The sequence below is a fragment of the Atractosteus spatula genome, chromosome 11, assembly GCF_055471065.1.
Source record: "Atractosteus spatula isolate fAtrSpa1 chromosome 11, fAtrSpa1.hap1, whole genome shotgun sequence".
Taxonomy (NCBI): domain Eukaryota; kingdom Metazoa; phylum Chordata; class Actinopteri; order Semionotiformes; family Lepisosteidae; genus Atractosteus; species Atractosteus spatula.
In genome coordinates this window covers 15,757,913-15,781,369 of record NC_142716.1, presented here as the reverse complement: position 1 = coordinate 15,781,369, position 23,457 = coordinate 15,757,913, and the positions used below count along the sequence as shown (strand labels likewise).

General features: G+C 38.1%; 1 protein-coding gene across 1 annotated transcript; it reads left to right on the top strand.

Annotated features, from left to right (window-relative positions):
- The first annotated feature begins 13,332 nt into the window (after positions 1-13,332).
- On the top strand, positions 13,333-23,058 carry LOC148823623 (phosphatidylinositol 3-kinase regulatory subunit alpha-like). The gene is made up of 4 exons (XM_088927229.1): positions 13,333-13,351; positions 13,945-14,076; positions 19,533-19,734; positions 21,856-23,058. Exons 1-4 carry the CDS (start codon positions 13,333-13,335, stop codon positions 21,953-21,955), a joined length of 453 nt encoding a protein of 150 aa, XP_088783355.1. The 3' UTR covers positions 21,956-23,058.
- Positions 23,059-23,457: the final 399 nt, after the last annotated feature.

The following is a 23,457-nucleotide window of genomic DNA, read 5'->3' as shown; positions in this document are numbered from 1 at the left end:
ACCCACCTGCCAGTTGAAAATCCCAAACCAAATAATTGATGATAACTGTTTGTTTTACAAAGGTAATGTTATTTTTTGCAGTGAAAACCTTTTGTCTGGTATTTGCATTTGCAGGTGTGGGAAAATCTGGATTTATTTCAGGTCCTAATTTCTTTTTAGTACGTAAAAAACCCCACAAAAACAGATTATTTTATGTATGTTATAATGCCAAAAACTAATGACTGTTGTATTGTTTGATACATGTTTTAATTTAAATTTTAGCAAAGATTGTTAATTACTGGGAATAACATCTCAAATATAGTTTAGGTAGCTTAAATTTCTGAAGCCTGTAAGTAAGGCTAAGGAAACACATCTGCAGTTTTCCCTGACTTATAAAATTAAACATTCCCAAAACAGATTGTCTAACTTATTTCAGTAATATTGTATGAATATTTAATGTCAATATAGACATATTTGTATGTATCCAAGTATACAGTATATACTGTATTGTCTGTTGCAATAAACTATAATACTTTTAGGCGAACGTGCAGAATGATATGAAAAAGATGAAAATGTAAAAGATGATTGGCACAACCAGTTAAGTCATTCTCTCAGAGCACAGGTCAAGCATTATAGTCCTCACGTCGCCAGTTTAGGTATGGATCTTTTCATTAGCTACAGCAAGTGTGATCCTCAAGGGGTATCGTAAAATTGCATGAGCACCCAGTGGCTGGCTCAGCTTACTGAGCCAACTCCTGGAACTGAGCAGTAACAGTAACTGTGCACCAGCAGACTTGCAGTGACATCAGCAAGAGGTGCGCTGCTCCTCCAGTCAGTGCTACCTCTCCTGTCAGGGGCTGTGGACCTTCAGAGTTTGTCAAATGACGAAAGGCAAGCATGCACATCTGAGGAGCTTGTCTCCATGTCTAGTTCACTCACAAAGGAGTAGAGGAGTTGCCATGGTAAAGTCCGGTCATGTATAATTCGGTGGGTATAAGAAATAAACTTAAAGTTTTCAAGGTGCAATTTGTAGTGTTATTTTGTATGATCTCTGTTAAGTTTAATTTTAATGATGCCCTGGATAAACTCTCCCGAACTGCTTTTAGCTACGTAAGATGCCAAAGATGTGGATTTGCTGTAGGTCACATCTTATAAAAGCTGGGAAACCAATTTAACTTCTTCAGGTGACATGCTTGTAAACACCACCAGGGAGTGCTCTGGTTCAGCAGTTTGCAGACTTAGTTGTGAGATTTATAGATTTGTAACCAGAATTATAGTTGACACCACGATCTCTGCAAATCATAGCATTTTTACACATTTAAATTTCAGTTAAAAAAGACATTGAATTGATGGATATGTTCATATTTTTTCCATATTTGTTTAACTGCAGCATGGTGGAGTTACACAAACGCACTGCTTCAGGTTTCGCTGACCGTGAGGGGAGGTGGTATTTGCAGTGGTATTCAGAGGGCTATGAGTCATCATCAGACAGCAGTCTACAAGACAGATCCATTCTTTCTAGAATGTACACATTTATCAGTGCTTTACCCAGTGGTTTACATACATAGATCTATAACAGGAATTTCAATCAATATCGGAGGCCACTGAGGCAGATTGAATGTGATACAAATGTGCACTTGTTATTCAGCAAACACACTTCACCCTCATCCAGCAGTGTCCAAGAAAGTACAGCAAGCAGAGATAATAAGACACTGGCAATGTAATGAAGTCAATTCATAAGCAAAATCACCACAGACCAGGTGCAACAGCATTAGGGGGTTGTGGGATGCCCTCTGCTCTCTGCTCAGCTCTTGCATCTACCGTTCCACCCATCCTTGGTTACAATAAGGAAGATTGAAATTGTGCCACCTCCCCCTATCCCCCAGCTCTATCACAATCCATATTTGCGCAGGAACTTTTCAAGTGGCTTGATGACAGTAATTGAACTGTTCCATTCCATCGGAATCTGATAAGATAGCTATGGCCCAGAACTGAAGCTCTTAAACAAGTAAATGACAGTCCCATTAGGAGAGGCAGTGGAGCACATCATCAAAAAGCTATGAATACGTCTCAGGTTATCACAAGTCCTGATTGAGCAATGACATACATATACAAACAGTCACATAAATAGACTGTGTAGGAAAACACACAATTCAATATCCTTGTGTTACAAATGTACGTTTACAGTATATCTGTGGGAAAGCAGAAACTCTCTCTCTCACCTTGCATCTTTTTTTGCTATGTTTTATGTTAGTATACTGTACCTTAGAACAACCCTACACAGAAAAGTGTATTTGTGAATCCTTATATGTACCTTGTACAATACATAAATCATAGCACAAGACTATTTGACTGGCAGAAAAATGAGAGATTGAAGGATAACTTTAAAATCCTCCAACTTAATCCTGTGGTTCTGGTGATTTTCCCACATTCTGTGATTGCTCATATTATACAAGTCTTTGTTTCTTCACATTTAAAATATTCAGAAAGCAAACAGACAAGTTTATGTCTTGTCCCTCAGTTGCTCAGCCTAGAAACAACGTGCAAATTAAATATTATCACAAAAAAAGAAACAATCCTGCACATTACAGAGGTGACATAAGGACCAAAGGGAGTCTATGAAAAGTCTATGAAAATGTAATATAAATAATTGATCTCCTCTCAGCCACCTATAAGTCACAGCAGTATTACTTAGGCGTAGATCACATCAGATCTCAGATTTTATGCAAAGCTGGGCCTAGACAGTGTTAGAATAGGAGACTTCCAAGAAAAATCCAGTTGCTGCAGTCAGTAGTGTTGATTGGCCAATAGGTGACACTCTTCTCTTTTGACCATGGTTTCACAACCAATGCCCCAGTATGATGTCCAAGTACACTGTACTGTAGGAGGCGCCATCATTATGATAGAACATTAAACCGAGGTCCTGATCATTAAAGATCCCATGGCACTATCTGTGAGAGAATGGGTGTTAAACACAGTGCCTTGCTTCTGCTCTGGGTTTGTATAATCGGCCCTTTTTAAAATGTATTCAATTGGCAAAACAATTTCTCTCATCTCCACCTGAGAAATGGACCTGCTTGCATAATGGTTACTTTGCTTCACCCAGTGGTGGATAAAGTGTGTCCCCCTACTATATATACAGTAAAATACCTTTAAATCAATTTAGATAAAAAATACTTTAAAATGCAAGGAATAATTATTACATTATGTGTGCAGTGGAGTTTTATATAGCTCTTGAGACATTATGATGACAATACTCTGTAAATCCATACTATGTTAAGCTACAAGGGCTATAAAATTTATATTACGTTATAACAAGGAAACACATTTCAGAATACCATAACCAAAAAATAGCTTTTAAAGGTTTTGCCCTTTGTAGGTCTGTATATCATCATACAGTTCTGTGTTATCTTACTTTTAGCTGTTATCTCTTCAGATGTCTTTCAAAGACATTTGAAAAATAAAAGAAATGTGACCGTATAATGATTACGTGAACAATAACACCTGAGGGAACAGTGAATTGCAGCCTCTTGGAGGTTTGATGAGGACCTGGACTGGCTAAATTCCTGCCTGTGTCCTTCTGAAAGCAGCACAAAATGCCTCACCTCTGCTGTCTCCACACAGCATCTTGCTGTCATCTTTGGGGTTATTTATTTTTTATGGTCTGTTGTTATATTTTTCCTTCCTTCTTGACAATAGTGCTGCATTCAGCAAAAAAAAAAAGCATGCTGCTCACTTCGGCTCTAAATGATCTGTGCTGATTGGCTACAGGTGATGTCATCACATATGCAATAGTCAATAACCTATTAGAGCTATAGATTTTACAGTCAGCTGGGGAAAATGCACTTTTGCTGCCAAAGCTAATTTTTATTACTGTAATTCACTGAGCAGTGCGATTAATAGACAGAAGCATTTGTCTTGAAGTTAATGTAATTTCAGATTCCAATGTGAGAGACTGTAAATGTGCATCAGGAATGTGTGGTGTCTCTCCTTTGTTTTGCTCCAACTCCTTTTTTGTTAGTGTTATGTATTTCTGTCAGTATGAAAATTATCCTTCTCTGACTCACAATGCATTCATGATTTTCCTCCCTTTCATGCCCATTTGAAATTGGCTTATGAAGAATAATTCTGGCAGCCTCTGTAAACGGTTGTTTATAATAAACTTATAACTTATTGCTTAGCAACAAGTTTAGAAGGTGTTCTGTGAAGTACATGTATATGTACTGTATATGCATATTTGTGTAGGTTACTTACAGTAGTTTGTTGGTCTGCTTAAACAATAGTCTTCTGCGAACTATTGAAATTTAGTATTCATACAAATGTGACCTTAGGGAATGTAATGACATTGACAAGGACAGCACAGACCAGGAGCTCTGTATTGGCTCAATGTGGCCACCTTCTGTGTTCATGTTGTTTTGCATGCAGACAAGGACATGAAAGCTAATTGCATGAAGCTGTTCAGTGCCTAGTATCAAAGTTCAAAAGGATGTGTTCCATATACAGTAGTTCTGTTTGTACTGTATGCATATCAACTCATTCTACATGCACAGTTTACAAATTTTACAACAGCCAAATATTATTAGAAGTACTTTATACAAATCATTTTGTAAAAATGCATGCACACAATTAAAAATATATATATACTGTATACTGAACAGAGCCTGTTCCCTTTATGTAGCATATTGCACAAGTCCATTTTCATCAACAAAAGAAAAACAAATTGGTGTCATTCTCCAAAAGGTTTCTCTTCAGTTACATGACATGGACTGAGGTCTAATTCCAAATGCCCATCTTCTTGTAACATGATTAGGGTAAATTAAAAATTGTACCTCTACATTTATACGTCTTCTTCACCCAGCACAGCCAAGTGGCTCCCTGTTGCTAATCCTGTTCTATTTGGTGGTGATGAGAGAAGCTGATGAATCACATTTCAGACACCAAGGAGCCCGATATTTTCTCTCTCTCTTTTCTCTCTGCCGTTCATGTTTGTCATGAAGTCAGTGCTGTTATAGGTGCTCATCATTTCACACCTCACAGACAGATGGCAACTCTTATTGCTCTCTGATTCCATTGTTTCCCCCCCCCGGCTTTGCTTAGCTTCGGTCTTCATTAAAAATACTTTACTCCACACTTAAAAACTGGTACCAGGCATGGTTGCCCTTTGACAAACTTTCGCTTAAGGAAGTTTTTTTTTCTTTTGAGTTGCTCATCCATAATATGTAGGGTGTAAACCACCTTGTAATAGTACTAGTTGTTGGTTCTGTAAATAGCTACTTTAAATGTCAGAAGGCAGAATATGAGGAGATTCCCAAGACAGTGCTGTCTGTGTTCTTTTTTATTTTTTGTTATGTTCTATGGACACGCAACTGACCACTTGGGGCTGGCGTCTGTGAGGAGACGAGCCAGAGTGAAGTGATTTCCTGCTTTGCTGGTAGTGTGAGGGTCAGGGAGTTCCAGAGAGGCCAGGGTGGAGACAGAAGATATTGGAGCTCTGAAGGTCTTTGTGGTTTCTGAGCAATGCAGCCTGTAAACTGAAGATATATTTTCTTCATTGACTATAATCATCTTGTTTTACTGGAAGTGAGAACCAGACTGGAAGTACTGATGCATATCTAAAAAAATGCAGTTTTAAAGTATGAGCATTAATGAACCGTAATGTATGAATTCATTTAAAGAGTAGAAAATATGTAATTTATTCAATGTACATAGATCTCTTGCAAACGTGTAGATATTCCTTGGGAATTACAAGGTCCAAGACAAAGCTCAATTGTTAAAAAATCACAATCTCATTTCAGAACTCAGACCTCAAATTTTAAATATCCAGCATGGTAATTAACAGTTTCAGGAATTCAATGTTGAAGGTATAGAAGAACTGTATAAAGCCATGATATCACCTTCTGGCTGGAATTCATGAAGTTGGCAGTCAACGTTCATTTTTTTTTGGTATCAACCAATGGAATGTGTGGTTGAGTGCTCTTCCATTATCCTTATTATCAGAATCTCACCGGAATCTTAGTAATCTTTCAAAATTCTGCCCTCAACGGTTTACTGAGAACCTCTCCTTTCTACCACCATTTATCTTCGGCCTAGTATTCTCATATTCACCCTCTATAAATTAAAACAGGTCCATTAAAGAACTCTGTATATTTCAATTATGCATATTGTAAGCAAAAATGACTACATTCTGTAGTAAATTAATTTGAAGTTTCAACCAATCTTTAGAATCATACCTCAACAATTTTTTGTAAAATAAAAAAAGTATTTCACTAATCCATATTAAAATAACTTACGTTGTGTATGAACAAACACTACAGCATGTTAGAAGAGAAGATGTACAAAAAAAGAGATTGCATAGATTTAGCTGTGGAAAACTATGCAGTACCCCAGACAAAATGACATTATTAATGTAGGTTACTTAGTTTGTTACATTTTCACAGATTGCTAGTCATAGGATGGCCAGGCACATATAAATACTTCTTATGACCCTCCAACTAGAAACTTTTGTGGAATACACTATCGTCTGCATTCTGCGAATGCCACTTTTCCCAAGTCTTGTTGCTCTCTATTATTGACTCTGTCTACTGTCTGGTACATGCCTACCCTTATAAAAACCTAGAAACAATTGTTGTGATTACAGAGACATGCTCCTATACTGTAGCTTGTGCCCCTGGCTTTGAAGTACTTGACAACAAGCCTGATTTATAATAGTGAAACTTGTGCTGGTGTGTGTGCGCTGAGGAAGGGTGGTGTAATCTGAGTCTTCTAGAATTCAGTCTCTCGGAACCCTGCCTGTCCAGGCAAGTGGTACTGAAATAACTCCAGCTGCAGTCTTGTTTCAGCACCCACACAGACTGAACCAGAGGATCCAACGAGCAGTGCTTTGTTGTCACAGATGGGTTAAAACCATACAGCATCCCTTCTTGTAAAACTCTGTCCTGACAACTCAAGGAAAGTGTGACATACACACACCCCCCAGTACAGTCTCTTCTTGACACAGGTTGAGTCAGATGGATGGAATAAAAGATGACAAAGTTGGGGCCCCTGAGTGGTTCAACCTGTAAGTGCAGATGCTTGATCTACAGTAGATGTCACACATTCTGGCCTAAATCATGTCATTAGCTGGCTGCAACTGGGATTTTTCAAGTGGCATAGTTCAGTTGTGGGGTACATTTTAAGGCAGGTCAGTCAAGGCTCTCTCAGATTTCAGGCAAAATATTGACTCCTGTCACTCCTTGCCAGGTGATGTCAGTGAGAGGTGTGCAGTTTGCTGTGTCAAATGATGAGTGGCTTGGCATGGCTTGGAGGAGCATGTCTACATTTCTCATTCTCTTCTGACTGGGAACATCAATTGTTGCCAGAGAGACAAAACATATAAATTGGGTAGATACTGTATATAGCAAAAATAATTTCATGTGTTGTTTAAAAGTGATCAGATATTTACAGGTTTAACAAAGACTGGCAAATCATTTTGAGACAAAGGAGAGCATACTGGGACAGTGACTTTTCCACTGAATTTTATTCACAGTTCTAGCTATTTCCAGGTGTTTGTCTACCATTACTGTTAAAGAGAGTATAATTACTAATTCAGTTATTAGCAAAGACATGAGAAAGGATTCAAAAGAGAAGAGGCCATTCATCCATCCAGTTAATGTGGTTGCTAGAAGCTAATTGTTTTCAGAATATCCTCAAGCTTTTTCCTGAAGGATCTCAGGTTATCAGTTGCAGAAACATAGCTGGGTAGCTCATTCCAGATTCCCACAAACCTTTGAATGAATGAGTAGCATCCTTTCTCATTTCAGGAATGTGTTTTCCTCTTTAATTTCCACTTATGTTTGGTGGCTCCTATTCTGCTGCTAATCCTGAAGAAGACCACAGAGTTCACTTTATTAAATGCCCTGGGTTTTAAAAACTGGTATCAAGTTCGCTGGTCATCATCTCTCAAGGAATAAACCTAGTTCTTCTCTGAACTTATTCCCACTTAGCAATGTCCTTTTTACTGGCAACCAGAAATACACATATTTGTAATTTATCTTATAAACGTATTATAAGCTGGCTTCATTTTAGAATTATTATGAGGAGAAAAATTCCTGAATATAATTGTATTGTGTAATGGAGAGAGGTTAAACTTTCAGGGTTGAGCAATTTTAATTTCCCTTTTGCCATCTTATTTAAACCTCTCCAACCTGCTCAGATATTATATGAACAACTTAAACTTGCAAATGTGTAAGAGCCAGGTCTTCAGTGGTTTATGCACAGCGGATTTATTATTAAATAGGTTAATTCGGCAGTAGCAGGCACCAAAGCATACCTTGGACGCACTATAAAGATTATTGAAATTGAAAGGCTATACAGTGTGTTGGATATTTGACTTACAAAGCATTACTAACACTAAAGGGTAATTTCCTTTTATGGTCAAGAAATGGCGCCAAATAAAAACCGCAGCTGATTGGTTCAGCCATTCTGTACATAAGGGTGCATGCTGCCAGGTTCCCTTTCTTGGATCACACTCCCTCTTCTGGTTTAGCATTGAGTGTTCAGCCACAGCATTTAGCCTGAGCAGAGTGATGTTAAAGATGTTTACCTTGTCATAAATAAAGAGCCTTCCTAGTTTTCCTTGAACCATTCAGCTCTGGATTTATTATTTGAAGCAGATTATACCAACCTAGGAACACTAGCTCCTATGAAGTCTCAGCTGAGACATAAAACAATGGGCAGTAAAGTCCTTTTATCTATTGATTTATCTAGTGTAATTCTCTTAAAGTTTAGTATGGAAAATTTTAGTCAAAGATTAATTAATTCAATAAACGGAATAAAAGATGATAAGAAAAGGAGGGTCATAAAAATAATCATATGTCTCTCTGACCTGTTTCTTAGAGCTCTTTTGTAGCAACTATTTTGATTTTTTTCACAATACTAAACAAGTGAAATTAAAGAATCTTCTCCTCCAGATGTTGCCCATTAAATGTATTGCATTTTATTTTTATCTGTGTGATGTCTCCTTTTCATATATCAATTAAATTGGAATTACTTTAATTTTAAATCTATGAAAAATAAACTCGTTCTTTTTTTCTAAAAGTAAAAAACAGATACAATTTCACAATGCTTTTATAAATTTGATTAAAGCTCTTGTGTAGTGAAAGCCACAGTGTTATTAGTGCTGTTCCCAAGAGAAGATACATTATACTGTGGTTTGAATGTGCAGCTGTAGAACTGCATAAACACAAGAGTCATAAAGGTATTAATTGGTGTTAAGGTGTATTAGGACAGTATGACTATATTGTTCAGTTTAATTTTATTTGGATCACCAATTTTACAACTTTCATATGCAGTTTTAATGTCATTAACTCAATATTCAATAAACCCACCAAAAGTATCTGTATAGAGTTTTATCTACTCAGTTCTAAGTGTATTATGTTTAAAAAATTAAGGAATGTGACTATCTGTGTCCACAGGCCTGTGCTACCAGATTTTTCTTGCCAGATACTGCTATGTATGCTCTGCGTTGTCTTTGGTGTTTGATCACATGCATACATAGTGGTCCTATTTCAAAGCTGCTCATTTTAATATGGCTGGGTTCCACATTGTGAACATCATGGAAACCACATTCTGCATGTGGAAAAATAGCAAATTGCACCACTTTCTGTCTTCTATGAAAAATTGCCATTTGGTAGGCTATGCGGCTTGACATTTCCTGTCTTTGGAATGTACGGTACATGCTGATGGAATGAGTGACACCTACAGCAGTAATTACTGTATACACAACGTAACCCCACCTAAAGACTAGGAAAAAGGGGTGAGTTTAATGAGTGGCAATGGCAATGAGTTATGTTAGAGTGTCTGAAGAGTTTTGCATGAGAATAGTCAACTTGTGGCACTTGATTTTAATATTCGTAACAAACTGGAAAGATATCTAGCAAAGACCAATGTAAACATGGCTCTCAAGGAACAAGTAGAAGTTAATTCCACACTGAAAAGTAGAAAGAAGGAAAAGACAACGTTTTGGCTGTTAGGCCTTCTTCGGGTGTGAGAAGTTTCCCTCTTCAGGTGTGATAATCCTTAACAGCCAAAATCTTATGATTTTTCTTTATAAATTCAAAAGAGAAGGAAATTTTACACTCAAAAGCAATATGACTGGTGTGCTTTTATAGAAAGGCCCATAAAGTAGTAAAGAAACTGAGCATTTTTTATTTTTGAGGTATTTCAGAAAAGCAATTTTTACTATGTAAAATGTAGGTTTTTCTTTGCTTACTGTACATTAGCAGTGTATCAGTGCATCTTGTAATAAATCATATTACCATCTTTCTGTTAATGGTACTGTACTTCTTAAGTCTTTTTGAAGAAGCCTGTTATTCCTGTCTGAAATTTAAATGTAAGATTTTTAGGCAGGTATCTCTAGGCTTATTGTGGACAATTGCTATGTCTGACTTTCAAGGTTTTTGTTTTAAACTTAAGTTCATGTGGTTCCTCTCCACTGTTTCCATTTCCTGGCTTTTCCGTTCCTGCATGGCAGTTTTCTAAGGCTCTGATGATGGTATTCTTTGAACTCCAAGTGTTTTGGGTAAGTGATGCCAGACTAAAAAACACCAGAAAAAAAGGGCAAAGAAAAATGGATCAGGTTTGTAAGGAGAGGCTTAAGTTTTGGTACTGTAAATAAAATAAGATTAATGACGGCTGCCTCTCAGATGGTAGCCTGCCATTTGGATGATGAGAAACCCCAGGATTTGGTCTAGGAAAATAATCCAACTGAATTATTCATTTTTAGTTTGTCTCATTTATCTCTGTTTTTTTCCTTTGGCCGGGACCACAGCCATTAGGTTTTTAGTTTGAATCTGAATATAAGGCTTTAGGCTGCCAGTAGTGACAGAGGAGAAGGGGAGGCAGGGTCCGTGGAGAGGTTGTTTGAGCAAATCTGCCCAGAATGCAGTTCAGCTAGGGAATAGCAAAGACAGAATGTAGTGATACCGGCACCTCAAGGTCAGTATTGACACAGAAAGTCCATTCCATTTCCTTAACATGCCAAATGCCTTTTTAGCATTCCCAAAGCAGAAAATTGCCTTTTACTAAAGTATGAATGCGTAAGAATGCATAGTTTTTAGTATTGTTTTAAAGAGAAAGTTCTTGGGAATTTTAAATCAGAAATCAAGAAATGCCTACTACAGTTATAGCAAAGTACAAGACAGCTGTAAAATGCTGGAAACATGAACAATGGGGAGTAGAGTTTTTAAATCAGCAATATGCTTAATATCTACGAATGCTTGGGAGTAAGCAGGGCAATTCATCTGCTCTTCCTTTAATTGAATTTAAGACTAACAGACACAAGGTCCTTTACTTCAAAGCTGACTGATCCCTTAAGGTCATTTGCATGAAACAGAGCATTTCTTAATCTCTAGAAGAGATCTCACCTCGTGACTTTGCAATCTGCAGTCAAATGATATAAAACATTAGAGGCATCTTTCAAAGTAGGTCCACAGTGAAGTGTGTTGCTGTTGAAAGATAAATCTGTGGGATAGGCAAGGGCGACTGCAAAGCTAATCATGCCTGTGTTTTAAATGGGCCCATTGCTTTGTAGATAAATAGATAAACTCAGAAGGATCAATACAGTATGCGGACAGGTTGCTGTATAAATTGACAGTGAATTAAATTGACAGCCATATAAATAGATTAAATAAAAGCCAGATGACTGGGTTTGTAGCCAGATTGGCAGCCTGGAGAACTGTAAAGACAAAGGGGTTATTCTGAAAGACAACTATCAATACACAGCACAGGGGAGATACTTGAAATGTATGGATTGAAGGGGCAGGAGAGATTGATCACCAGATAACTAGAAAAACTGCAGCAGATGGATACATTTTGATGGTGATTAGAATCCAGTTTGAATAAGTAGAATATAATATAATATATACATACAGTACACTGATCAAAAGAGCAGATACAATAGGTGGAAAATGGGAAAGACAGATACGTAAATGCAAGTGTAGAATAAGAGTGCATTTAACAAGTGGGCTGATGCATGCAGAGGAGACATAGGGAGAAAAAACTGAGACTGATATGTGGAGAAATAGAGGTGAGGGTGGTATGGTGTAGAAATGTATTCAATAATTGTGAAGCTCGCTCCAGACTATGTGGTGAAGACTGAGGTTATTGAACAAAGACGTTTTTTCATCTGCACACAAAACTCTGCTGACTGGAGGGTCACACTGAAGGCTCTGGCCAATGGATTCACCTGACCCTAAAGCCAGCCGGGCCTGCTCTGATTGCTCTTTGGCTGACCTGTGTACCCTTGGGGCAATGGATTAGCAGCCTTCTCTAATCCTTTTGAAAGATTAAACAGCTGTTGGTCATTGGCCATGCTGTATTCAATAAGACTAGACAAGGGATCCCACTAAATTTGGACTGACCGTCTTGTCCATCACTTTGAAAAAGAACAGATCTTGACATTCTCCCTTCAAATCTGCAAACATCTTAATGGCCTTGAACATGCTTACCAAACCCCTTTGCTTTAAGCATCCATTGATTAATTCCATTGTAAGACACATTATGTGTTTGATCAAATAAGTCATTCATGTTATAAGCACACTTCAATAACCTATCATTTAGAAAAGTTAAATGTAATCAAATGAAGCATGAATATAATATTAATAATAAATTGTTAATTAATGAAAAATATTTTTGCAGGAATAAATTTGCCATTAAACGTCAATAAAGATGTCTGAAAAATCCATCTGTTGTCATTTGCAATTACAAGAAGCAATAAGGAACACAGTAAGGCAGAAAGGCAGTTTTTTGTGGCAGATTGCATACTACTTGACTCTGAAGCCTATCGATAAGATTAAGGTTGGACCAAAACATTTGTCAGTCGCTGTTGATGCATATTGCATGTTTTGTGCTTTAGTGTACAGTTTAACAGTGGGGTATAAATGAAGAGATGCCTAAGAAACGAGCTGTTATCAATTTTGGATCTCATTTATCATCTTATTGATTCTTAATGATAAAAAATGTAGATAGAAGCTATGGTGTGTATACATCATTGATACACCTATCATAAGTCCCATTAGGTGGTTTGCTGAAGTATCTGAATCTGAAGCTCAATCATTGCCTTTGTTTGTAGTGTCAGCACATTCCATTGTCTGATACACCTGCAATAGGGAGAACAGTGCTCAGCAGAGCCTACTGTATGTACAGCTGCAGCAACTCTGCATCTCACCCAGTGAGTAATTGTATTGGACAGGGATAAGGTCGTAACCAGAGCTTAATGAGCTTTTGATCTCTCAGCACTTGACGAGGGGAAAGTTTATTAAACAATTAATCAGGAGTGAATCAATGTCATTAACAACATCCCGCACTGGGTCAGACATGAGGAGAAGTGGAGAAGGTGGCTGATGAAAAAGAGCAGCGAGCTCTAGAGAGGAAGGGAAGAGGTCTTACTGGCCATGAATGGGCACTCACTGGAAACTGTTTTTCTTTCACTGTTTTTTTACTGTAACCCCAGCGGTTCTCAGCTTTGCTTATCAGTTACTGTACATGCCAGGTGCTTGTTGTGTCTACAGATTTGTGTTATGGGCACACAAGCTTTATTTACAGCAAAAAATCATTTTCCAGTTCACATGATATGGTTCCTCTTTTGCCTTCAGTCAGATGACTCAGAACCATGAACTATGTTTATTTTTATTGAAAAATAAAGTTCTTTGCATGTTATGCTTTTGGAATAATAAGGCCAGTACATTAAATGTTGCAAATTGCATTAATACAGTATGTGTTCTTGAACTTCAGGATTGCTTATCAGCATCTATTATACTTTACTTTCTTTGCAGCCTACTGTATGTGAACCAAATTTTAACCATCTTTTAACCATCTCTGAAAGTTTCTGGCCTAAACTATAGCATGCAACTGTTTTTAAAGGGCTGTGACCTGCTCTTAAAGTTGGCAAAGGTCTAATGACAAAGGTCTAATGTTGCTATTTTCCAGACCCCTCCTCAGTAGAGCTGGATCAGTATGAGCTCCCAGTCTTAGCAGAGGCACTGAAGAGCTATCTACAGGACTTGCCTTCCCCCATCATTCCAGCTGGGATATACAGCGAGTTAGTTTACACTGCCCAAGGTAAGGCTGTAATGAGAGCAAAATGAGTGATACAGTATGTGAGGATGCTTTGAAAGTGTTGTACAGTACCATATAAAGAATGAAAACACAATAGATAATTTGCAGTTGCAGACACTTCCTTGATCCATGTTGCATATACTGAATCAATCGTGTTCTATATTTTTCAATAACTAATTTCCCTTGCGGTGGTAGACTGAAGTGGACGATAACAAAGTCAGCTGTCACGAGGTACCATAAACAAATTCACTGTTTTTCACCTTTTCTCTTTTTTTTCTTTTTTCTGTGTTCTCAATTTAAAATTTGTAATGTGGTAATGATGCTTGATATTTTTTTCACCTTTAGCATCCATCGTGACCTACCTCACCTAAATGTTTATCCTTCTTTGTTAAGCTCCGATGAGATTTATGATCTTCCCTTATATATTATAGAGATCCTGTCATCACTGGCTGCATGAACGGAACAATACTGTATGTGAAACAAATTCTATCAAATTAAAAATCTGCCCTTATACATTTTAGTTTGAGTAAATCTTCATGGCATCTTTGTGTTTTGCCCAGGTTTACTTTGCTTATACTATGCATTTATCATGCTGTACAGTGGTTTATATTTTGCACTACTATACATTTTATGCTATACCATCCTTATTCCATGAGAACACTGTACAATTTACTCTGTTTTTACCATGATATATTGCAGCAAATGTCTGCAAGTGTGAACCAAGAAATTGATAAATGTAGCTACGAAAAGCTTGGCTACCCAAGGAGAAGGAAACATTTTCCAGTCGCTAGGAAAATAACCTTTCAATCTGACTCAGTAAAGCAGTTTTAATAGGGTAACCTTTCCCCTTTTAATGCACTGGAATCTATGTTGGCTTATGACACAGTGATAGTGCTGTCAGCTTTATGCTTTGGCATAAAAGTGGCAGAACTGTTTTGAAAGAACATGAGATGAACTTGTCATATGAATATTCACCTACTGTATTACATAATATCTTAATCCAATTACTTTCCTGGTTCTGACTGGCACTTCATGGTAGATTATCTACAGAATCATAAGATTCCAAAATATCACATTCCGCTTTCCCAAAGAATGACTTAATTTCTTTGCCCTTTGCATCACTGTTATCTTTTTTAACAGCCCTTTATATTTCACAGGCACAAAAAAACATTTACTTCGGTTTGTTCTGGATTCCATCCAATTTAATATTGTGTTCTGAATCCTGTCTTGTAGATGTCTTTGCCATGACATCTCGGTCTTGTTAAAGAGCAGCTATTATATATTTCCTTGCTGGCAGGAACTGTCTTGTACTTGGAACTGTGGTCATCTTTCAGTGTGAAAGCAACTGCCACCTGCAAGGCAGGGAGTTAGTCGGTGAGGCCATTCCTGAAACTTCTATACTGAATGAGTTTCTAGTTTTCCTTTGGCTTTCATGAGAGCGACTTACAAACTAGGTCCTTCTGCACGTGCCTGCATGCAATAGGGGTTCTGATAGCTGAACTGTCCTTCTCTACTTGAATGCATTATCTATATTACAGACTATGTGCCGTGCAGAGAATTTGTGTGTTGAGAACCTTGTTATTTAAGATTTATTTGAATTTAGCTGAGATTTAGTTTTTTAAAGGCAAGGTAATTCTAGTTTCTTATTACAGATCACAATGTTGTATCACAGTAAAGACTAGATAAATATGAAGAAATTCTTTTTGAGATACAGTAACTGCTTGTGAAATAATCAGTTTTTTTAAGTATTTAAAAAATTCAGACAAGCCATATCCATTAAGTATTGAGTGCATTTAAAGGGTTTAGTGTTGTCAACAGGCTTACAGTGAAATCTCTAGACAGTTGGCATGATGCCATTTAACACACATTTCCAACTGTGGCATTTATCTTTCCTCTTGAAGTGTGTATTTTTAGGGCCTTATTATGGATCATGTTTAATTTGCTTTTAACATCCAGAACAAATGCATTGTCCAATTTTCTCTTTATTTGTACTCAATATGTTCCTAGATTACTGTAGATCCTCACAGTATTGGCCCCTTATTAGTTGTAAGAATCTCTGTGATACTGCCTTATTTTTCTATTCTTCAGAATGTGGTTCCTCTTTGAAGAATTTTGGTGAGCCTCAGGCATTATCTGATATAAGCATAGAGGATTCACAATGGCCCATCTGGCAAGCTGGGCAGCTCAGGGAAAATTCCAGGAATGCTTTCTGGCTGACTACTGCTGGGAGAAGGGTGCTTAGAGTGGCAGCTGGGGTAGTAAAGTTCAATGTGCTGCCCTATTCAATAAAGGTCAAACTTCATCAATACAGGCTGGGAAAGCACTGGTAGGGGGCAAAGGGTGGGGGGGCAGGGAGGATGTTTTAACTCTGACCAAAGGCAGTGGGAGTAAGATGAAGGTCATTATGCTGACCCTGATCACAACAGGCAGCATACTTGGCCAGCAGTCCATCAAATTGCCAGCTAGCTATTGGGTTGCTGTAGACCCCTGGTCTGGAAACGCTTATCTTATGTAAGCATTCCAGTAAAAAAGCTCTCCTTAATTGCTGGAACCACAGTAGTAATTCATTAAGGAAGTACAAAAGAAATAGGCATATGCTACTCCCACCACCTAATGCTGTCCTGGCCTGCAGTTTATATATATATATTTGCTCTGACATTCACCATAATTGCAGCATTTGGTAAACCATGATACCACAGTCAATAACCCATAATTGCACAGGTCCTGCTATAGCGAACCAGGGGATGGCTATCTGCAGAGTCATTTTCCATGCCTTACATCCTGCCATGTTGCTGCTATTTGATTACGATAACTAATCACTCATCAACATTTTGACATTTCTGCTGCACCACACTTTAACAGACTAGTCCCTCTCGGGCAGAATTTTTACTGAAGTGTTGACCAGCTTGTGGGTTCCCATTAAAGCAAATTGCACAGTGGAATACAAAAAGAAAAATGCCCCAAGGAACGAATTAAACCTATTAAACACTAAAGAAACAGCAAACAGTTAAAAACAATGGAAATAAGTACATTGTGTATAATCATTACTAGAAGTGCAGTACTCATACAAATTAAGTATTTGTTTTGCCATGCATAAGAACATTGGTTGAGAAGACACTAATATTGACATCATTAATGACAACACAGAAGAACCCTTTAAAAACACAGCTCCTTAATATGTGTAGTATCTTTGTAATCAGATTGCAGTTCTTGTGCAAAGGATTTCTAAGACCTGTTACAAACAAGATTTAAATCCTTATATTGCAACATGTTTTTGTACCGTTTTACTTATTTCAAATATATTCCCTAAACATTTATTCCCTAAACATTACAGATGTGTCAGCATTTCCCGCACAACTGTAAAAGGTTTGACCTCTTTTATGAGGTTGACTCAGATAGTGTTCATAACCTTGCACTAACTGTTGTCCAGGCTTATATTAAAGGTCTGATAAAAGTGCTAATCTAGAAGAAAGAATAACTGTAATGCTCTACTTGCTTGGGTATCTAAATCCACATTCGAACAAACTCCAGTATGTCCAAAAGTCGGCAGCCAGAATCCTGACCAGGTCTAGTGCAAGTGATCACATTACTCCTATACTGGAGTCCTTGCACTGGCTTCCTGTCAAGTTTCATGTTGACTTCAAAATCCTCATGCTCACCTATAAGGCTCTGCATGGCTTGGCACCTCAGTACCTGTCTGAGCTATTACCACCCTACTCCCCACCTCGCAACCTTTGCTTCTCTAATTCTGGTCTCATATCTGTCCCCCAAGCCCGCCTACACTCTATGGGTGACAGGGCCTTCTCCTGTTATGCCCCTAAGCTCTGCAACTCTCTCCCCAAGGATATCAGAGAGTTCTCTAAACTCCTCCAAATCCAGACTCAGAACCTTTTTCTTTAGAAGAGCCTTTACTTAACTGGTTCTGTTCTTTACCCAACTTTATTTAGTACCACCTTCTACTGTCTCCTCTGTGTATTCTCATCGTGTTTTTCTTGTGTATTTTTTATTGTTGTTGTTGCTGTTGTTATTCTGTAAAGCGCTTTGAGAACCCACCTTTAGAGGTGCTATATACAATAAAGTTAATTATTATTATAAAAATTGCTGCTTGGTACTTATTTTTTCACATTATTTTTTACATTGGGAACTGTAACAAAGGCAAACAACAAAACATATTTTTCACTTGTCCGTGTCCCAGGGTTGAAACTTTCCGAGAAGCAGCCTGCACTTGTTTGCGGAGATGGGTTCCCTAAATTGAGCTTTGAGTTTGGGTTTTCCACTCGCCATCCCCAAGGATTTGTTTGCACATGATCACATTGTGCTGATGGGGCAGTTTCACTGAAATACACAAGAGTGGTCACCGTTTAGTTTCAGCTGGCAAACTCCCCTGCACATCTTCTGGGTGCTGGCCAAACCCACAGTGAAGCTGGACTGTATGTACAGTAACAGTGTCGTTTAATGACAGACGTGCTGTGGGAAGCTTACACACTCACAGACAAAACAAAAAAAATTAAAAGAGGGACTGTAAGACTAGTAGACCTGTTTCTGCTTTAGTGTGTGGTTGTCTAGATTATATTCCACTTTTCATTTGTCATACAGCATAGTAGATTTGGTGTTAACCCCTTGTTAACTAAAGGTTAACTGGATGCCCTTCTTTGAAGGTCTGTTGTCCAGATAAAATCATAACCAGGTTTGGGATAGGTGTATGTCACTCTGTACCCAACTGTACCCAGGACTGTTTTTTGGCTTTTTTTTTCTTTTAATGTCTGCTTCTGCCAAAACATCTCATACAAATGCAGCAGAGATAATGAGCCATACATGTTCACTCCTAAAGAGACACTGTTAGGCCATCCTCTTTTATTCACACTACAAACACACAGAGCTGAAAGCTCAGTTAAGGCTTTGTAGGGAGGAATCAGGCAGCTTTTAATGACAGCAAACTCTCAGGTCTCAGGCCAGACATACAGTAGGGTTGCTGTTGTGTGGCAAGTTGAAGATATACTTGCAGAATTTTTCTGAACCAGCCTGCAATGCTTGATCTATTTTTGTAATACCCCTAGATAAATCCCAGTAACAGTAAACTAATGACATAACCCAGAGTACAGACAATAAACCACTGGATAAAAGTGCCAAAAGGCACTCCACACTGACACCTTTAGTAGTTTTTGTACTGGTAAGTTCAAGTATCCTTGAAAGTAGTTTTAAGGAAAAAAAAATCAAAAACTGGTCTTGTCAGAATAAGTCAAGGTGAAACTCAATACTGCACAGCAAAACCACGTAGTATTGGGTGCCTTGCTGATGTCTTCAGTTTTTGCCAGTCTCTTTCTGTACTGGTAAAACACAAAACTAAAAAAACTTTGCTTTGTCAGACATTATCAATTCTACTGAGATAAAAACACATTTTGTCCATTTCACAGGATAAAAAGGTAAACTAAAATGTAAATTTCTTTGTCTTTTTTCAGAGACTCCAAATGTAGAGGAGTGTGGACAACAACTCAAGAAAATCCTTGAGTCTCCTACCATCCCTCAGCCCAACCATCTTCTCCTACTGCATCTAACTAGACACCTGTACCGTGTGGCCCAGTGTGGGGGACAAAGCCAGCCAACACCCAGGCTGCTGGCCCAGTCCTTCAGTGAGGCTCTCTTCAAACACTCCCTCTCTAGGTAAGGAATGTTTTTGTTCTCTTGTTTTCCTGCTTCAGATGGTATTCAATGATGTCTGGTTAACTGAATGTGTTGTGTACTTTTTACATTTTTAAACAGATAGATGGTTGTGAGTATTTCAGTATTGGAATTTTGCCAGACTAACATCCATGTTTCACAATTAAATAGTTCTGCCTCAGGAGACGAGAATCAAGAGATTATAAAGTCAATTCTTTTTCATTTCTGGGTCACAATTGCCCACCAGCACTCAGTGAAACATCACATGTTCTTTCTAAAATAGGATTGCTTGTCAGGAGCCCTAGTGAAAATGCTGAGCACAAGATTTATTAGGTATTGCACATCATTAATGGGTCATCTGATTGTCCCTGTTGGGAACACTGCAACCTGCTATGAATCAGCTGAAAACTGATGGATTAAAAGATACTGTATTTGTCCATATCTGCCTCCCCACTACCTTAGCTGGCAATGTTGCTTTATCATACAGCTGTAAGGCTGCAGATCTAACCTCCTCATCTTTGGTCTTACCATCACATAGTAACTAATTCAAAATATGTACAGCCACCATGGATCAACCATGGTTCAGTTTTGGCATTGTACTAGACAAAATGAAGGCTAACGTGTAAGAATGCGCTAATTGTTTTCTGGCAAAGGTGTGTAAGAATCGGTGTTGGCAATTCCAGTGCTACTCCACACCAAGCTGCCTTGTATGGATCTGAAGAGGCTTGTTTTCTGAGGTTATAAACTCAGTTTCAGAGGTTTTAGAAGATATGTACTTTGTCCTGAGGTCAATGAGAAAAATAATTGTCACCAAATATGCACGTACAAAATTTGCTTAAAAATATGCCATCCAGGTACGTAGACCCAAACTAAGAGAATCTAAATGCAAAACATTGTATTTATGAATGGGTCAATTTTAGAAAACCTCCTAATAACCTACTTCAGTCCAATGAGATTCTACTTTATTCTTTTTTCTTTGGGCAGATGGGGATTATAGGTGATAGTGTAGGATGTAGAGTAATTGTGTCGTTCTGTGAAATAGAATCAAGGATCAGGCCTTTGTGTTTTGTAATTTCTTTCTCCTTGAGGTGCCTTTAGACAACATTTAAATAGGAGTCAGCTGATGGTTGTCACTTTAGTGCACATTGCTGTGCTGACAGCTTTAGACTGGGAAATTTTCTCTCTGTTTTTTGTTAGTATTCCATTAATGTGGATCTAGGTGGAACCAGGAAAGATTATATGTATACATATATTTACCTCAAACAATGAATCAGCAAAGGTGTTTTCTAAGACTCACATGGCTCAAAGACTACATGACAAGGGAAAGAAACTCAAAACAAATAGCTACTGGTAAAGTGAAACCAAAGCATGTGAAACTAAAACATTGCAACTTCACAGCAATATGACCTGTACGTCATCTTTATTTTAAGTAGTTCTTCCTCAACGCGAAAATGTTTTCAATCATAGCATAAATTCTATCTATTCCCATCCATTATCATATGCCTGGATAAGTGTTGTGGCAACTTGAAGCTTTTCTGGGAAACATAGAGTACAAGGTGGATACTTTGGGAAGGGTGCCAGTCCATTGCAGGACACAGACACAGGGGTGTCACCTGTTATTTAAAGATTAGGAACACTTGTTTAAGCAATTGACCAATCAAGACATTAATGTTTCAAAAAAGATTACATTAGTCCTTGAGGGCTGAAGGCTCTTCTGATTTTTGATCCCCATAATTACTTAAATAAATTGATCCTAGTTAAAGTGTTCCAGGCCATTAGAAAATGGTCATCATTTAAAGGCTACCTGTAGTACCTACTGGACTGGGGCTCTCACTGCCCAGGGTTGGAGACACCTGATTTAGAAACACCAACTTACCCTGGCAGCATTTCTCTAAAAAATGGGAGGAAACCAGAAAACCCAAAGAAAGCCTATGTATGTGGACTTGGGTAGATCTGGAGATGCAGCGGGGAGAACACTTCAGACTCCTGGGATAGACTCAAACCCCAAACTCTAAATTTCATATTCCAGTTTTGCTGAGTCCTCTATAGCTATTATGTCTGGCTCCAAGTCTCAGCGCTTTTCAGAGACCTGTGCCTGAATGTTTCGCTCTATGTGCATTGCAGTGCTGGCGTGAACCCGGAGCACCATGTGAAGATCGTTGAGGCCCTCATCATGGCTGGGGGACTGGCAGAAATGCAGGCAGCACCAGGTAGGACACATTGAGGTTTCCTCTTCTCTCTCCATGGGAGGGTCTTTATCAAGGTTGGTGAGCCGTTTGCTGATTCTTTGCAGAAGATACTAGCTTGACTCAAGAAGGCACAGTGTACATTTCCATTCATGTTGTCAGTTGATGTATTCTGCTGAGCATCAGATTAATGTAAAACAGGTCAAGGAAGAAAGTCAGATCAGAATTCTTTTCTTTGTCACTGCTTTGGTCTTTTTTAATTTCGACATTGGTCTTTCACAGTTTGTTGTGTATTTATCTGAGTATTAAAAAATAAGTGATATTATGTTGTTTCTGGTTGAGGTTAAAAAATAGTATTAGTTCAGGTTGCATTCATACTGCTGAGAGAGGTCCCACAATACTTCTGTTGCCTGCTTCTGTAAATGGAAGTAGCGGTTGGTACATAACCTGTGATGTGCACTGGGTGTTGGTAACTGGAGTTATTAGTCATATGAGAAGGAAATAAGGTATTAATGTATCTTTCTTGGTCTTAGTCTCCTGGGTTTGGAAAGGTGAAGTCATCAGTTGCTAAATTTAGATAAACTATTCGCAGACAAACTCTCACGTCTCTTCTATAAACCCCCTGGACAGGTTTGAAAATTCAGGATGTTTATTCTATGATAATCAAGCCAGTACCTTATACTGCCAGACATCAGCTGCAGTAAGGAATAATTAGTATAACTTACTGAGGCTTAAGAGTATAGTGAAAACTCTTCTTTATTCAAGGACAGTATTCATTTGTAAGTCTCTGCAGGGTCTTGGCAGAGCTCTGAGATAATGAGTTCTTGCTTCCCTGTAAGACTCATTGGCAGTAAGAGTTTGTAATAGGTCTATTTTATAGTTTAATAAATATTATTGAGCAAAGAAGTCCTTAGTTTTAGTTTATAGTTTATTTAGCTGACATTTCTCTCTAGAAAAATAAATAGGTTCTATACATTGTCCTTTATGAACTAAAAAACATGCTAATACAAAATCCCTAAATCAATTTTTTAGGCTAATGTACTGTAATATAATTCTGACTGTAAGTGACTTGATATCTGTAATGATACAGCAAAATCCACTTTACTGCAGACATTTTCCAACATGCAGAAATAATCAGAAAGATTTTCATTAAGGGTATATAGAGTATTCGACAGATTTCTTAAGCTATCCCAAATGACAGGTATCAGGTGTAGTCCACACCTGGGCAATGAGATAGATTTGCAAAGTATCACCCAGTGGGAGTTAAGTGAAGGCCTGTGGAAGTCACTGAAGAAGTAGGGCAGTGGGAGGGATGAGTCAAAAGAACTGAATTTGTAAACAGTGTGTCGTTCCTGTGAGAGGCAGGACATGTGGCAGTGGGTGAGCAGCAGAAAATCTGGGGGTACAGTGGTGTGTGCCAATGGCTGGCTGGAAACTGGCCAGTACATTTAATCAAATGTTATAACAGCAGTGATGAACACTTGAACTGGAAATGAGCAGAGCAATCCATGAAGTCAAGACAAGACCACATAACTTCAGA

Coding starts and splice junctions, on each gene's coding strand:
- LOC148823623 (XM_088927229.1), top strand. Junction 14,077..19,532: donor GTTAGTTTACACTGCCCAAG/GTAAGGCTGTAA, acceptor GTCTTTTTTCAG/AGACTCCAAATGTAGAGGAG. Junction 19,735..21,855: donor TTCAAACACTCCCTCTCTAG/GTAAGGAATGTT, acceptor TGTGCATTGCAG/TGCTGGCGTGAACCCGGAGC.